Source organism: Centrocercus urophasianus, unplaced genomic scaffold (genome assembly GCF_019232065.1).
Source record: "Centrocercus urophasianus isolate 14NV4802_14NV808 unplaced genomic scaffold, USGS_Curo_1.0 seq_15, whole genome shotgun sequence".
NCBI classification, from domain to species: domain Eukaryota; kingdom Metazoa; phylum Chordata; class Aves; order Galliformes; family Phasianidae; genus Centrocercus; species Centrocercus urophasianus.
In genome coordinates, this window is record NW_024884697.1 from 2,923,854 (window position 1) to 2,942,652 (window position 18,799).

Below are 18,799 nucleotides of genomic sequence, written 5' to 3' on the forward strand. Positions count from 1 at the left end.
GCAAGGAGCAGAGGCACATTTAGGGAAGAAATGTGTTCTATATCCTAGAGTAAAACCCAAGAAAACACACACATTCCATTTTCTGTTGAAGAAAAAAGAACTATATTATCTCATTATTTGAAAATAACAAAAACACCAAATATTTTCCAGTTTGAGAAGCCTCGGGTTAACATTATTTGTATTTGAACAAAAACAGAAATACCCTTAACAATTCTTCTGTTCATTGAAAATTCACTACTGCAGAAGTTTTTGCAGGAGGGAAGGTGTAGAAAAGAACATTTCAGCTGGTATCTACACAAACCTATCTTTGGTACATGACTGAGCATCACATCAATTCACACTTACACTAAAGAATTGCAATCATTACACTTCTAGGTAATGGGTTTCCTTAAATTGGTTTAATATTATTAAATCATTGTATTAGCAAGTCGTTTACAGTTCAGAGCAGTAAAATGCCTATGAATCACCAAAGGGAAAAAAAAAACATAGGAAACAATGCTATGACAAAGAACATTATATTGGATTTACTTCTGTCCTGGAAAATATATTGCTATCCCATACATAACAAGTTACTGCAGAGCATTCATATCAAGGTCTCCAAGAGACAAGATAAGTAGAGAGACAAGTAACAATTACTGAAATGGAAATGAACATTTACTTAACAATAAACTCGAACTTTGATAAAGACTGAGCAGTGCAAAGATTTGCTTTTGTCAGCGGGGCTTCACTCACTTCCACCACAGTTCAAGTTGGTCTAATTTGCATTTAAATTTTGTACATCTAGGAACCATATATATTTGCAAGCTACCAAAGATTTACTGTGGTATCTTACAATTCTGAAGGAGGAAATAAAAGAAACATATATAAAAAAAGGAATTGGCAGGCACTGTCACCTAGCACTGACAGTACAAGAGAATTTTATGCTCTGATTTCAATAGATTTAAGACCTTATCAAAACAGGATTTGCAGAATCACTCACTGGAAGAGGATGTATTTATACTTCCACTATATCAAGCTTTGCTACTTCAGACAGACATCACGGGTATGCACGTGAATTTAAACACACTTAAAGGGAAAGGTTAACCTTTCAGGGCTGTAGTGTGAATTCCTCAACTGTCTGGTTATTAATGGGAACATACATTTCAAGTCTTTGTTTACAGCATGCGTGGTGGTCACAAGAGTTAAGAAAGGAGCTGTTCGTCAAACTGTTCACTATTTCATAGTGCCTACTGCACCAGTTTTCCCCTTACTTAGAATCACAGAATTGCTGAGGTTGGAAAGACCACAAAGATCATCTAGTCCAACCATTAACCCATGTCCATGACCACTTTAGACCATGCCACTCAGTGCCACATCTGCTCTTTTCTCGAAAACCTCCAGGGATGGTGACTCTACCACCTCACTGGGCAGCCTGCTCCAATAGCTCACCCACTTGCAGGAGTCTTGAATGGCTGAAATATAGGAAGGGAAATGATTCACTTTGTTTCTCCCTTTTTGGCTGAAATGATGCAAAAAAGAAAAAAAAGTCAGAAATAGTCAATAAGTCATGATTTCACCCCAACCTGTTGCTTCTACCTGTATAAATTCTGAGTTTCAGAAAACCCACACAGACGCTTGCCAAACAGAGCAGGATGAAAATAGAACTTCATTTGCCATCATAATGGCAGTGGAACATGGGAGAGAAAGAAGGGCAACAATGCTGTGAAAGGTCTGGAGCATCAATCTTACAGTGAGCAGCTGAGGGAACTGGGATTGTTCAGTCTGGAGAAGAGGAAGCACAGGGGAGACCTTATCACCCTCTACAACTGTCTGAAAGGAGGCTGCGGTGAGGTGGGGATTGGCCTTGGCTCCCAGATAACCAGTTGTAGGATGAGAGGGAATGGCCTCAAGTTGTGTCAGGGGAAGTTTAGGTTGGATATTTGGAAAAAGTTCTGCTCAGAAAAAGTGGTGAGGCACTGGAACAGGCTGCCTGGGGAGTTACCATCCCTGAATGTGTTCAAGAAAAGGGCAGATATAGCACTGAGGGACCGAGATACCTCCACTGAGGGAGGGATGGTTGGACTAGATGATCTTAGTGGTCTTTTCCAACCTTAATGATTTTGTGACTCTGCAATTCTAATGTGGCCTTTGGGAGTAACTCTGCACAACAGCAGTGAAAACAAGCAGCAACTTCTTTGGTGCCAACAAGCCTTGAAAGATTAATACAACCTCAATTGTTTCAATAACCAGCAAGCAGTATTACATGGACATTTCATCAGGCAGTGGCAGTTAGCTTATGCTGGCAAGTTTATGGACACTAAATCGCATGGTTAAAAGAGCATAAAGTATTTTGTTTAAGTGATAGTGTTGCAGGTAATTGAACAAAGTGTACTGTGTCAATCTGTATTTAGGTTAACAAGGAGTGAGGAATTAAAATCATTGCCAATTTGTCTTTTAATAGAAAGTAACATAAAATGAGACTACCTCTTCCTGCATCAACAGTTGAGGCAAAGACTACCCGTGGCTCTGTGTCAAGCTGCCTCTGCCAATTCGAGGTAGCAAGGAGGCTTATCTTGGATTCAGATCCAAGTGAAAAAGCAAGAAGTGCTACACTCTCTTTACCACAGAGGACATATAAAGCTGTAGAAAAGTTCCCAGTTGTGAACACAGCAGGAATGCCATTTCCTAAGAACTTTCTCTGCACATTCTTATACCTTATGTTGGTGCAAGGTTGCAGTTGGCTTCAAGAAAGAGACCTCTCCACCCAAGAAGCTGTAGACCTTCAGAACAATGGGATCTCCTTTAGAGGAGAATGTCCTGCATCTTGAAAGACTAACCTCAGACTGCTGTGCAGTGTGACAGCCAACTTGCCAGGTGCCAGAGGCAGATCAGCATAGCAAAACCACAACCCAGACACGTTGGGAAATAAAGCTAATGGTGCATAAACAGCTTCCAAGTCAGGGGTTGGTAAAACACTGTAATAACCTGCAGAGAAGATGTGCAACTGAACATCCTCTTTTGATACCAATTAGGCACACAGCCTGGTTTGGAAGTTCTCAGCATCTCTTCAGAGGATATTCACAGTAGCTTTTATAAAGAGTCTAAGGTTGCTCCTTTTATCAGTCAAGCAGTCCTCTCAACAGGCTTCAAAAGTTAGAAACCAGCTGTGTGTTCATTCCTCTCAACCCTCTGAGTGGAAGAAAACAGGCTTATGAAGATGTCACTTCATCTGGCCTATGATAGAATGATTTAGACATCCTCTTCTCTCCACTGATCATAAAGAAAAAGCAACAGATGATGCTGAAGCATCATTTCAATGCCCATACAATGCCAAATGAATCTAAACTAACATGTAAAAAACCCAACATATTACCCACAAATTTTCTCTTTCCTAAGACAGTATATACAGGTGACACCAAAGATCTTTCCCCAACTAAATCTCATTTACAACAGAAGTCAGCAGAAAGGAGGGAAGCAGGTAGGGACAAATCCCTGGCACAATCTCCTGGTCTGGCATCCTCAGGAAATCACATCCTGTGACAGACTATCATTTACTATCTTCACCCTTAAGTTTCTTCAGAGCTCTCCGCTGCCCAGCACCTCATTCTGACAACTCACTACTGCTTCCTGTCTGCCTGCTATACAAGTCTCACAACAAGCATTATTCATCCACCGTAGTTAATGAATATGCTGATGTTAGGTGGGCATCAAATGGCCAATTTTATCTGTGATGTCACAAGTTGAACAACCAGCATTCCTGCCTCTCAAGATGTATCAGATTCCCATATATCCCATGGACATAACCATGACTGGTTACTCCCTGGAATGCAGAACTCAGAAGGGCAAGGATGGGTCAAAGAAAGATCGCCGGGGTAAGACTTCAGGAGGTCAGGACTCAAAAAGAAAATGGAAAGACTCGCACCCAAAGGGTCTTTTCTCAACAAACTCCAGCAAGACAACATCCTAGGATGTGTAATTTTTTATAATTCAATGTCAGCACAAAGATACATATCACCAAACTCAATAATAGCAATGCTCACTAAAAGGGGAACGGCCAGAGAAATGCCAAGGAGGGGAAAGAGATTCTAAATGAAGACATGAAAGAAATCTAAAAAGCAGTTAAGTCTAGGAGAGGGGAAGAGAAAAATACATAATTTCATCAAATCGAATCCAATAACAGTTTTAAAGATAAGACAATTGGAAGGAAAAAAATTAAAGAGAGTATAGAAGGAAACACAAACAGATAAAAGGAAAAGGAAGATGGAATGGACAAAGAAGTACAAATGCAGTTTAGGCCACTTCTGTATTGATTAACCAAACCTATACAGGCCAAGAGGTTTCAGACATGGTCAATGAAAAGGTGTTTCTGTGTAACACAGATGCTCTGGGAAATAACTGAGTGAGTGATATTCATGCCCTCCAGCATCCACATCTAATTTAGAAGTGATGGAGAATATCGATTCCCACCTCTCTGAGAAGGAAAACACACACTTCCAAAAAGCATTCAAGACCCCAAGTTACACCCAAGACCCGTGCAGATTTGTAAAACAGCACATATCATAGTAACTTCTCTAAATAAGGTTCAAGGGATAAAAGTCACCTCAGGAACATTCATCCAAAGGAGAGCCATCTTTCTTCCGTCGTTAATTCCCATGGAAAAACTTCATCTATGGCACAAGAAGAATGAAGCACAGACCTGGACAATCTGCCCACCTACACAGGAAAATGTGGTGTAGGCCTGCTGTGCCATCTTCTGAGTTGGTTACACACAAGACAGGTCTTACTTAGATCCTGAACAGCCAAGTTACATCTGGATGAGAAAGACCTACAATGAAAGGACCATAAGTATCCCAGAACACTTTCTCCAGCCAAGAAATTCCATGGAAGTACACTGCTATCCAAGAGCATGGCCATAGAAAATAGACTGGCAAGAGGTGCTTGGGTGAAGGGAGAGCAAACGGAGCATAAAATATGCTGAGAGATGTCACCTAAATTTTTATTTGGAGAACAGTAAATAGAATTCTAGTGAGTCCTACACTAGGATGCCTAGAGAAAGACCAAGAAGACCTGGACACCAAAACACTACTGTAAGGGGATGGGCAAGTAGGCACATCCTTGGACCACCTCTATCAGCTCTGCTTCTTGATACACAAAGCTACTCTTACTGCACACAATTTCCTTGCAGGAGAGAGCAACACCAAGCTCGTTTTATTAAATACATTTAATACAGTTTACCTGACCCACTACTTTGAGCCCAAATCAGACGGCTCTTGCTCACAATTTGTGTTCCAGTTAAAACCTGCTGACCAAGCAATGTGAATGCTGGAAAAGAAATGGGTTGCACAAGAATCTTAAAACATACCACGATCATAAAAAATATCACAAAAGAGAACAGCACTTTTACAAGGTTGTTTGGTTTTTTGTTTTGTTTTGTTTTTTTTACCTGCAGGTGGGTCCATTCTGTATTTATTCTCTTGACACCAACCGACTGGTCGAAGTCTGCAATCCAAGTAAAACAACCACTGGTCATAGGATTCAGTCTCCTCCAATCCCACATAGCGAAGGCGTAATCTTCCTCCAACATTTTCAACCACACTAACTATCCAGTACTGAAAGGGATTCTGGGAATCCTGCAGCTCTATTAAGGAATCAACTGTAATGAGGTCTACAGGGTTTTTTCCTCGCAGAGGCTGTTTGAATAGAAGCAAAACTCCTTATTTTAAACTTTATTTGAAGACTTCTCAAGGAAACAGATGACAGCAGAAGATTATTTTTGTTTTTCACACCATCATCCAAGCGATCAGCAAACAGTCTGTTCTTCTTCTATTTTACCCAATGTCTTCCAAGTGCAAATTCAGAAGTAAAACAGAAAACAACAGTTGTGCTAATTTCTAAACCGACATCATCAACAACAACAACAACAAAAGAATAGTCAGAGGTGAAACAGCCCTTAAGGCATATCCACTTGGGAAGCTCCTGAACAATGCAGAGCTCAGTTACACTGAAAGATTTCAAACCAAATTCTCATTGATAGCAGCTGATAGGAACCGACCACAGGATCAGACCCTGCTGTTTATCTAAAAGGTAACTACTTTGGGCATGACACTGAAATTGCCTTCTGGGCACTGATCTTTCCCATCAAAACAATTTGCCTTGCTCCTACCAGAATGTAGAGCAAATGATTCCCACTGTCATGGATGGAAATGTCTATGGTGATTTTGCAACCGTTAGTATGTGTTTAACTTTACACCTTCGAAGTTGCCAACCACAGGCATTAAAACAAATGTGTGGTATTTTTCAGAACAATACCTCTGGGGCTCAGTGATTTTCTTTTGTGATTGTGAGCAACTCTGTGTTGTCAGGCTTTTTCTTGCAAATGTGAGGGTTAGAGCTTTTTATTTTTCTTTCCATTTTTTTTTAAAGCAAGTTCCAATTCTTACTGAATTTCTCACTTCTAGAATTTTAAGAACAGCACTCACAATTACTCCAAAAGTTGCAAGCATTGCTCCTCAAAGGAAATGTTAAGCACAGGCAAAATATATGAAAAAAAAAAAAAAGCACAATCTTTCTTCTCGTGTGATTGTTCCACTTCTTTGTAATTCAACAATATGTGCCTTTCACATTTTTCTCTATTTTTTTAATATTAATTCTGCAAATCAGTGTCAGCCCAGGTCAGTTCCTTCTATGGGTGGCTAGAAAAAAAATAAAAGGAGGAATAAGCCTTATTTTCCTTTATAAAAAAGCTCTCTCGTATTGACTTATGAAAATATTCAAATTTTGAAGCATACCCAAATTTGACTACACCTCCTTTAAGCCAAAAATACAGGCATCAAAATGAGAATTTGGTAAGAAAAAAAAAAAAAAAATTAAATTGACTAAAACCTTATCACATGAACACTTTTAACCAGACCTATGATTATCAGATATTTCTCAAAATAATATCCACCATTATAAGCAACTCCTCTACACCTGCACAACCTCTTCAATATTATTTCATGGAAAAATGCACTCTTAAAATGTAATGACATAATAGAAATCTACTTAAATTCTTTTTTCTTTTTTTTTTTCTCTCGCACACTGCTTCATTCCAACAAGACATTCTTTAACATCAAACGGTGGTGTAATGATTTACCTTATTACTACAAAACCCTGGCCACAAAAATGCGAATATCGCTTCCCAGATTTGTGTGCTAAATTCTAAGCCAAAGGGCTGTCGCTTACTCCTGACAACTCAATGGCTAAGATTAATAATTGGCTTGCTTGAAATATTAACATTTACCATAATTCAAGAGCTCTTTATATGCATAGCTAGCATGTTAAAAAAAATTTATCACTGCATATTGATTTAACAGTATAAGAACAATCTGCAGCACTCACAAACAGCAAATCTGTCGACAGGGGGGTAACATACATTGCATGACACAGACAGCACTAAGCACATATATCACATACAACACCAGAAGAGGGTGAGAAACTGTTTCAAGTCAAGGCAGTGACTTCTCTCTGCATTTCTGCCTGGGACCTCCTATTTTTGCTGCCTCTAGAATCACAGAATTGAGTTGGAAGGGACTCTTAAGGGCCATCTAGTCCAACTCTCTGCAGGGAGGTCCAACTGCAGGAGCACCTACAGCTCAATCAGGTTATAAAAAGCCCTCTCCAACCTGACCTTGGATGGGAACAGAGAAGTTCCTAATAGCACTGGCATGCACCAGAGATGGCTGCCTTCCCAACGGAAAGTAGGATGAGCCGTGCTCCCCCCATCTGAAGCTGAAGCTGTGAAATACTAAGATCTCAAGCATGTCCCAGGAGCAAGTCTCCTTGCAAACGTGCTGCACAAACCAGCTTCTTTGCTATATGGATGCATCTGACACAACAGCTCCTTCTTCTCATCCAGTCATCAATGAGCGAGCCCACCACACTCAACTTCCCTGCTAAACCTGACTGCTGTCCTTCAGGGAGCTATCCCTACATGGACGGTTGGACTGGATGATACTGGAACTCTGTTCCAGCCTTGGAATATAAATATAATTCTATATACACATAAATCTGACAATGCTCTCCATCAACCTGCCAACACCCATCTCCAATCTGTGGGCATTCTCCTTCACCTCTTGGTATATGAATATCCAAATTTCTAAGCACCTTTCAACCTGAAATAAATAAAATAAAATACCCCACGACTCAGTCAGAAGCAGAGCCAGCAGAATCAAGGCAACGTCACTCCTAACTTTTGCACAGCTGTTGGACACACAGATACTGCAAGCGCACAGCCCTACACACGGGGAGCACAAGCACTGGTGCAGCATGCACACCACAAGACAGTACCAGAGAGAAACTGCAATCTAATACATACGCCTTCCAGTAAATTTGCAGGTGCAGTCCGGGCGCCAGTCAGATCATGGATAAGAAACTCCGTCCAGTCCACATATTTCTCTTTGATTGCTGCAAAGGATGAGGGAAGAAAAGAAACGCTCAGAGAAGCAGACTGCAATGGACTTTTTGTATACATTTGAGAGAGACTTATCATCTAGAGAGACTTATCAGCTGTGAAGTTTCAGGTACAGTTGCAATCCTGATCAGGTAAAAAGATGGCTCATTGTCCAAGCTGCTTGAGCAACCCAGACACAGCCATGTGGTTATACCTCTAAAATGTAGGAAGGTCGTGCTCTGCTGCAGCGACAGGGATTTACTACAGTGTGTCTTAGCATCTCCAAGTCTCCCAGTCCAAAATGGCCACAGCTTGTATAGCTACTATGACTATATACTAGTTTCCTGCTTCCCATGTAGGCTTAGAAATGCTTTATAATGTCTCTTTTTTTTTTCAATGGTGATCTGAGAGAAAAAAAAAACTGCTCAAACTTTTCAGTTCCTTGACAGGTCTTGATAGGCTCTTTCCCCCTGAAAGCAGAAAACTCAAGCCTGAGATTACTGTACATCAATCATCGAGTCCACACACTTGTAAGAAGCCTTAAATTATTGACCACAAACTTCTATTTCATTTTAAAAATATTTTCAGTCATTTTTGAGCTAAATGCTGTAAGTGTGCTACTTCAGGATCTGTGTCAACAGAGTTACGTAAGATTTAACTAAAAACATATAAATGCTGCCTCTGGTTCAGATCTGGATTCAGATTTTGGGTCAATTATTGTTGAAATTAGTGGAAGATTGAACACTCAAAAGCAATTCAGCAAATCTCAGCTTCAGAGATTCAGGCATCTCTTTGAATACATTGTACATCTGCAAACCCAGAGATCAGATTTTAATTCCACCTGTCTATAAATGGGAATTAAATTACATCAAAAACATTTTGATTTCCCCCCTAAAAACTTATTTACATGTTTATACAACTAACAGTGATACAGATATGTTAATCATACCTACACCAACAGAAGGGAAAAATCACAACCATTTGAAAATTATGACATTAGTTCTGAACAAACAACTGGTTTAAAGACTGCTACTCCATAGGGGAGACCAGGAAGGGCTGTACATCAACCTGCACAGCTCCAAAATAATTACATTACAGCAGCCCTTGCATTTTGCTCAGAAAAAACTGAGTCCTTGCTTAACACTTTAGAGAAATGCTGTGTTAGTCAACCAAGAGCAACCCAATTAAAGCACCCTGCACACAAATCAGGACAAGATTCCTGAACAGTTAAGAAATGCAGTGACTTCTCAGCTCTTCCCAAAGATGTCAATGCTCCAGCAACACACAGTCTGAGGTTAGGGACTCCACGTGAAGTATGAGCAGGTACAGGAGTGTTTCAAGTAACTCAGCTCCTCAGGAAGCCCCAACACTCCCACAAAAATTGTTCCTTTAGATCACATGGATCACAGCCCGGGCATGAACCTGAGCTGAGATCTGATACCGAGCTGATGAAGCTCGGTACCATTCTGCAGATGTGCACCCAGCACACAGGTGTTCATCAGTGGTATTCAACCCATGAACACCTAGCAAATACTCACTGCCTTTGGGAGAGAAGTAAAACACAACCCCAAGCTGTCTAGCAGCAAATATCCCCCAAAAAGTAGCTATTCCCTTCCACAAACACATTCCAGAGACCTCGAAATGAGAATGAGATTCAACTAAAAAAATCATAATCCAGCACACGCCAAGGCTGGCAATACTCACACTGATCCTTGCAAGGCTCCTACAGACATCACCTTCATTTATATGACATTGCCACAGAAGGAGAAAAAACGCTTCATGCTTGAGCATGTTTCTTGTTTGGGTATTTGGCACACCTGAATTTAGTCTAAGATTCAAATCATAGCCTAAATACCTTATGCAATCCACACAGCTGGCTATGGCAAATGGTAGAATCCATGCCCAGCAAATCCTACTTACTGAACTGTGCTCCTTCCCCAAAAGCCAGTTCTCCTAATTTTACTCAAACCACATATTTATATGTGCATTTAGATATATTTAAAGTCAGCAAACTTTAACGTGCTGGTCACAAGCATCTACAAAATAACAATTAAGCCAGTCTGGAACTGCTCTAAATCTTTTGCAGCACCAATTTTGTACAATTTCCAGGAGATTTTTTACCTTTATACTATTGAAGATGAAGGAATAGCCTGAGAACAAATGGTTTTTACATGGTGCTTTCACTCTCAACACTCACACTGCACACACCTCATCAGTTCCTGCTCAACTAAATTACAACAATAAACAAGCTTAATGTTGGCATCAGCAAGAAAACAGTAATTGCCATAATGAATGGGACTGGAGTTCTTCATTCAGACTTATGCAAAATGCACTGTGTGCATCAGAGAAGGGTGCAAAACTGAACTTCATTTTGGCTCCTGCCCACAAAGTTGTCAGCCAAATTTTTAATGCAAGAGCATCATTACTAAGGAATGACACATGTGATAAAAAAAGTAAAAAAAAAAAATTTTTTTTAAAAAACCCTGCAACTTCGGTTCAAAGTTTCAAAGCTGGCAGGAGGGAAGAAAAATAGTCAGCATTTTAAAAGTTGACAGCAGATTTCAGAAGCCTCCATTTTCCAGATGCCCAATTCGAGATGTCTCAGCAATGCCGGATTCACAGATCTTGCTGCCTGCCAACACCTCTGAGAGAAATACTTTGTTCTCTCTAAGACTTGAACCTCACAGCTTTTGGAGGCCTAAATAAAATGGGGACCCTGTCAACCTTTGAATCTCGATTACAGGTTTCTGAAGTCCAAAAGCAATAAGATGATCTGTGTATTCAGACAAAACAGACTCAGCTGAAAAACATGCTACCCCCAGTTTCTAAGTGGTTACAGAACCAGTGTGCAGTGCTTTGCTTCATTTTAATCTTCTTTTGCATTGCAAATAAATGTTTTAAAAAAAAAAAAATCCTCTGGGAGAGAACAGACTAACAGACTGCACAGGAAGTTTCAGAAAGAGGGCTCTGCACACATTTTCTGCGCCTGTAGAGCATGATCAGGGTTCTCAGTTCTGCAGTGAAAATCACTACAATGCAAATACTAATATCTAGTAGTAATGAAGTGAATCTGAATCATCATGAGATCTGCAAAAGCCTTTGAGGAGCAAGCAAAATGTTAAATAAGAATATTCAAACAAACAAAATCTACAGGGAAGATGAGAATAGCTGGCAGTATAATGCATGGGTGCCCACCCTGAGCATCCATCTCAGGAAACAATGGTGCTTCTCTGGTGCATCTATCCCAGCACTTGTCAACTGAAGCACTGATTTTAAATTGCTAATTCACACTTCAGCTTATTAGCTATAGGAAAAATACCCAACAAAATCTCTCCTACTGCAGATGTGCTGGAAGAACTCTGCTTTTAGAGCCTATCTTCAGCTAGCTGGCCAGTTGGTGGGACAGGATGGTGGATGGGACACAGGATCACAGAATGATTTAGGTTGGAAGGGATCTTAAAGATCACTGAGCTCCAGCCCCCTGCTATGGACAGGGTTACCCAATCTCCAGATCAGGCTGCCCGAGGCAAAAATAGCCAGGAGTGGTCCACTGGGCTCAGACATCTGTATTTTCTCTTCCTTTCAATGAATCCATCTTCCAAAAAGACCTCTTTGGAGGACCTTCTGAGGAGAGGGAAAAACAAATTAAATAAAGCAAAAGAAACCTCATCATTAAATACCTTCAAATGGATTCATTTCATGCAGAGAGGCAAGCTGTTGTACCAACACCAAAAGCCACAAAGAACAACACGGTTGCTGAAATTGCAGCAATTTATAACTGCGCAGTTGTCCTCATGCTAATTCATTCCACTCTGGTTCTTACAGAGCTGCGCAGACTCAAAAGTTGACCAGAAATCCTCATAGTTGTTATAAAGTCTCTGGTACTTCTATGTGGATGATATGGGTTTAAACATTTTTGCAATCAGAGGAGCCCATGAATCTGGAAGGATTTTATCAGTGAATTAAATTCCTTCCAAGCAGAGATGAGTACTCTTTGCACATCCATCCCTCCCCCTCACAAGGCACAGCGCGTTTGTCATGATGGCACCTTGGAAAGTGACTGCTGTCCACATCACAGCAGGAGACCCAATAGGCCCAATGACAAGAAAACATTTGAGATATCTTAATTGTATTGGGGTAACTTTGGAAGTGATAGACTAAGCAGTAATAGCTTCCTTGATCAAGGCACACGTAATAGTCACAACCGGCTAGTCCACAGAGCTTAAGGCTTTGGTGCTCTATGAGGACAGAGATTGACCAAGAGTTCCAATAATACTACGAGAAACAGACCCATCTTAGTGCCAGTCCCATGGTCCTGTGTGGGGTTGTTTGAGAAGAGAAACAAGGAAGATGAAGCTGTGCAATGGTCTGAGGCCCCAGGGACCAAGTGCCATCAAATGTATCACTAGGGAAATGATTCAAAAGAAGCAGAGAGTGGACAGCAGAAAAAAGACTTGACTTAGTGTTCCCACTGACGCAAAGGCTTCAGCATGGGCTAAACCGAAAGATTAAACAATATACATCAGAGAGGAGCCAGGCAATGGTCTTATCATGGGAAAAGCTCGAGAGTTTGCATGATGTCAGACACAGTACAGCCCAAATGCCAGGCAAGCATGATACCAAGTGACATTCCAAAAATGACAGTGCTCTCCTAACTACTGTTCTTTCCAGGTTTAGGAGGTGACATCACAACCCTCTTCGGAACAGCATCTTGTGCACGCAGATGTGCCTGCTCCCTTTGGGTTGGGCCCAGTTCATCTTGGAGCCAGCATGGGTGTGTGGGTGGATGCTTTCACATCTCTGTGGTTCCAAAGCCAAAGGCTTTAAAAAACATCTTCCTGAAATCTAAAAGATACAGAACCACATGCCTTAAAGCAATGCAGCCCCAAAATCAAGGCCAGATCTGCACACTGCTTGGCTGAGGCATATTCCTGCTCTGCTTCAGTCTCTGTAACACGCTGGAGACAAATACAAAACCATCCTGCCTCCCTCAATGAAAAATACTCATTTAAGAGAACAGCTTCTAGTTTGGTTGGTATTACAGAAGATTCTTAAATTAGAAAGAAGAAGGACCCTTCCACATTAAGATTCTATTTATTTGTGATGAAGCGACAGTACAGGTTATAAAACCAAGCTCCCTTCCTCGGGACTGAACTCCATAAAAAAAGGACTGCATCCAATATCCAACAAATATTCTTCCCATCAATCATTGTTCCCATTGCGTTCCCTGCTTGATTCATCTTGTCCCCAACCTCATTTCTTATGTCCATTCCTCTCCTCACCTTTCAGCTCCCTGCCATTTTCTCACTTTTACTCAATCATCTCATTTTCCTGACCAAGTGACTGTAGGTCACCAACCTAAAAGCCAACCTCAACACTGCTGCAACACGCTCATTACTTAATGTGCAAAGGACATTCAGGACCATATGCCAAGCACTAGATTCTCCCCGTTTTTCACTATTAGCAGCTCAAAAATGGCCCCTTCCCTTGATATTGTCCACGTTGACCTCAAAAGCCATGCAAACAGAAGGCAAAAAGTGCACAGCACTGCAAACCCTGCATCACCACCTTCCCCATAATTGTGCTAACCATGAACCCAAGAACCAAGACGGCTGCTTCCATCCTCTGCTCATTCAAGCATGTAATGTCTGTGCCCTACTATAGCCACAGTGTATAATGGGTTCAGATTTATCTGTCTCTCTAGAGAAATAAGAGATTAAAAGAACATTTACAGTCCCATGAAAGCACTGAGCCATAGGCACTCCATACAATGTGTATGAGATACTGTTATCGCATTACCAACTCTAGGGATTTTGTCTAGTCTGTAATAGTTGCTCTTTTTCATAAAGCCACTTCTCCTATAGTCACGGGATCATACAAAATCTTCATTTTCTACTTTCCTTTTTTTTTTTCTTTTTTCTTTTTTTTTTTTCCACTAAGAACAAAGCACTGCAGAACATGGGGGGAAAAAAAAAAAAACAAACAAAACTGAAATCAGAAAGACTGGCAGGAGCAAGAATTTGAATTGACACATTGTTGAACAAATACCTCACTGGATTACACCACCAATATAAGCTAGCTCTCCAACAACCTTTACACATCCCATGGACATTTTTACTCTTCTCAGCTCCAAGGGAAGACATAAGAAGCAGAAGCAGCGTGGGCCAAGACACTAACCAGGGATCACTGAGAATACAGAATGTCATTACTTCAAAATAATTTTTGCATTCAGTACACCTGCACCTTGACCATTCCTACAAACATGGTAGCCAGTAAATGGCAGAGGACCCACAGCACTGGGTAAGATGCTGGAATAATGGGCCAAAGACATGTTCAAATCTGAATCAGCAATTCTATATGTTAAGGAACAAGGTAAATACTTATGCCAAACCTACACGCTGAGTAGGTACATGGAGGTAAAGAGAAAACCTACCAACCTACCTGAGAGGACCTGGGCTTCTGCCACCAGTAACATGGTACAAGACAAGTAGTAGCATCAAATTATGCTTATGTTTTGTTCTAACTAAGAAAAAAATCTTTATACAACAACAATTAAGTAAATAAATAAATAAAATTTGTGCATTATTTTTATTTTCCTTACCCAGAATCACAAGCAGCGTGTCAATATCTCCCCTAGAGAATCCCCACTGGTCCCCATTAACATCTAAACATCTGAGTTTCAGTTTTCTGAAGAAGGAACAGAGTCTTAAACAGCTTTATAGAATGGTTTTAAATCTTCGGGATAAATCTGCTAAGTGACACCACTGTCGTTGTGGTAACCACCATTATTAAAAATTTACATCCTTCTGAGGAACTGAATGAAAAAAACTGGTTAACAAGAGGAACTATAATCAGACAAGAACCAGGCAATTCTTATCACCCCAGTACAAAGCAAGCTAAAACATCAGCATTTCATGAACAGTAAATTTCTCAAACAAGTATTTCAAGACATTCAAAAGTTTACATACAGATAATACAGAACTGCAGTTTTCAAAAAAGAGCACGCTGCAAAAAAGAAAGAAAAAAGAAACTTGTCATCTTGATATTTTAAAAATTACTGTAATATATTTGATGAAATATTTATTTTTTTATAAAGGTCTGAACACAGAAGTTGTAAGCACGTTACAAAGGTCTAAATGATAGAGTCAAAATGAGATGTCATTATATCAAAACAACATAGAACACTCAAACAATTTGTTTAGACTTCACCCATCAAAACAATTTGTCAAAACTGACACGTTCCCACAAAATATTATCATTTGATAAAACAGTATTTTGACAGAAAACAGCTGAATCCTAACATTTTCAGTCAGCTTGCTGAACTACACATCCCTGAGAACCAAACTGGAGGTGGAAATGGGTGGGGATGGTTGCCCTGCCCAAGCATCTTCCTGCGCCTCCAAGCAAAAGGCTCAGGTTGTGTCTACTCTTCCTGACCCATCTCCAAGTCCTTCATGGTAAGCAACATCCTCGGCTGTATCCTGCAAAGCCCAGCACAAGGCTCCCTCTGAAATAAAGTAAATTTTAAAAAGCTAGTAGTGGTTTTGTGACATTTTCCATTTTTTGTTCCTTCGTGGGCTCACTGGGAAAAATCAAATGTGGCTGGAGATGCCTTCAAAAAGCTTTCTCATTTAAAGCTTTAAACAATCTACTGTTCTCCCAGCGGCAGAGTTCTGTGGTTTGAATCAAATCACAAAATGATGAAACTGCAGGGCCCGAAAAGAAAAAAGAAACCATACATGAAAAGCTGTTGATCTCATTTCTTAATGATGCAGCCTTACATTTCAAGGGATATAAACTTCAGAGCTCAGACACCTCCTTCTAGACACCTGTCTCAAAAAACGAAAGCCTTCAAAGAAAATATTACATAGGGGATTTTCATGGAAAAAAAGGAAGCTACAAGCAACTGTGTATCAAACAACACACATGTTCAAAATACATTCCTGGAATCAGCAGTACATCATGGTCCCATTCATACGCATTCATAGCAGGCCCATGGATGAAAGGGTGATAACTACAATGGAATGAGTCACTCTTGTGCACTGCTGAAGGATGATGGTTTAAGCTACTGATTGATCTCCTAGCTCTTACAGCTCTCAGTTACCTAATCACCCTTTAAAAATAAAACTTTGAAAAGGTATACATTTCAAATTAATCTTCCTTGTTTAGACTGCGTGAGCTACTTCATGTGGTGAAAATATTTCGTATTCACTTTCTGATTCTCTTCCAAACCTCTGGTAAGCTCCATTTTTCACACTACTGAAAACTACACAATTCCCATTTTTAATATCCACGCTGCACTTTTTAAGATTTTGACCCAAGAAGAGGTCAACGTGCAGACTTTAACCTTTGTTCACACAATTCTGCATGCAAGAGCATTCTTCAATTAGAAAAAGAAGTAAAAATGAAGAAAGGCATGAACATTTCATGTGCTTTACACTCTCACCCTTACCACGCAGTTATACTGAATTTCAGTACACTGCAATGGCTATCTTTCTTGCTACCATTCAAGGCATCCAGAAATGATCCGCTTGCACTCTGCTAGTCAAAGCAAGAAAAATCTTACAGAAAAAAACCATCTCATTCTTCACAGAAGACTTTAATTCCTAACATCATATTTCAGTCCTTCACAGACATAGCATTCCCGTTGGGTTTCTCTAATCCTTAATTAACTATTCTCTTTATAACAATAAAAAAAGCAATGGGTGGCTTGGGAGTTGCTGCTCATTTTTGTAGCTCACTCTGGTCTGTGCTATGTGCCCAGTTCAGCTGTGGGAACTATCAGAGGGAGAAGAAGTGGATGTAGGATGCTACAGGAGAAAGTGTGCATGTGCAGATGGGGCAAGTGAATGCTATCACTCTGAAGTTATTTTTCTGAATGACACCAAGATCTTACAGAAATCATTCCATTTACTCACTGCAGCCTCAGAAATGTGCTGTTCAGCACACTGTGGTTTTGCCATGCAGGAGATGGTGGAGTCACCATTTCTGGAGGCATTCAAGAAAAAGGTAGACATTGCACTGAGGGACATGGGTTAGTGGACATGGTGGGGATGGGTTGATGGTAGACTAGATGGTCTTAGTGGTCTTTTCCAACCTTAATTCTAAGAAAAAGCTGTCAGAAGGGTTGCTGCCAGCCACTGCTGAGGCATTTCCATGCAGCAAGCTCAGTTGCCTCAACTTCAAATACAACACTACAAATATTCTTCTTCAGAACCAACAGTGATGGCTTTCTGCCTACAGTGTCCAAGATCAGAAGACTTGCCTAATAAATCCCAACAACAACATGGTCACCCTTGTGTCATTAACCTGTACAGCTTGCCTTGATTGACTGAATGGTCTCAGCTACCCATCCTGCATGCAAGCAAGTAAATGATCTACTCTAAGTACTGTGATTAATTACTCTTCCTTACTTAAAAAGTCAATATCCCCCTTGCTCTGGATTGCTTAAAATAAAATAAAATTTAAAAAAAGGAATAAAAAGGAGGAGCATGTTGATAATGAGAAGTGGCTCTGCTCTCTGAAGGTGGCATTATCTATCAATTCCAATGAGATTAAGTACATTAAGGACAGAAATAAATTTATCAGTGCTGTTTGTACCAAAATCATAGGATCGTTTGATTTGGAAGGGATCCCTAAAGGTCATCTAGTCCAGCTCCCCTTCAATGAACAGCAACAGCCCTTCTCTGTAACATGACTTCACATGAATAGCAATGCACTACCAAAGACCACTGGGATGCAGCACGCCTCTCCCTTGGGAAAATGGGAACTACTGCCATCCAGCCTCAACAGGTTGGTATTCAATGATTCAGCTTTTTCACTCATTTGCAGTGAGTAAACTTATTTTTATAGTATTTTTACATTAACTTCATCTGGAATGCTGTTCTGAAACCTTGTCATCTAGGTTAGGCACCAAACAAGAGAAACAGCTCCATTACATTGCCACAAATCAGGAAAGGCAGCTGCCTGGCAACTTGCTTGGGAACACCGAAGTTCCTTCAGAGGAACATTTTAATTTGAGTCACTTACTTATTCTCTTGTATCTGCAGGTACAAAGGCTGATTATTCTGATTTTGCCATAGGACCCAACAGATTAGAAGAATAATGTTTTACCTTTTGAATACCTATGTAATAATTAGGAGGAAACCTGTATTATGACCACAAAAGTTACACAGGCTTCTGCAAAATTTCTTGCCTTTGCTCTTATCTAAACAGTGCCTTTGTGCCCTTTTTATGCACAGCAGTAACACTGCTCTCTGCTCAATTCAATTCTGGGTAGAAGGTAACTAAATCTCATTTAGAAATTAACCAGGAATGGCTCACTTAAATGGTCTCATACGTGTACACACACAGATAGAGCTGCTGGGAAGCATTTTTGAAAGCCAGGCAAAG

The 18,799-nt window shown here is 40.3% G+C and overlaps 1 protein-coding gene across 4 annotated transcripts in view; it reads right to left on the reverse strand.

The window, feature by feature from the left end:
- SFMBT2 (Scm like with four mbt domains 2) overlaps positions 1 to 18,799 on the reverse strand; it is a 112,578-nt gene that overhangs the window by 56,004 nt on the left and 37,775 nt on the right. For 3 of the 4 annotated variants that reach the window (XM_042815813.1, XM_042815811.1, XM_042815812.1), the window contains 2 exons: positions 8,333 to 8,421; positions 5,423 to 5,669 (listed from right to left, as the gene is read on the reverse strand). In XM_042815813.1, the coding sequence (XP_042671747.1) occupies positions 5,423 to 5,669; positions 8,333 to 8,421 (336 nt within the window). Of the gene's footprint in view, positions 1 to 5,422; positions 5,670 to 8,332; positions 8,422 to 18,799 lie in introns of those variants that run through there. The other variant, XM_042815814.1, reaches the window with a different exon arrangement.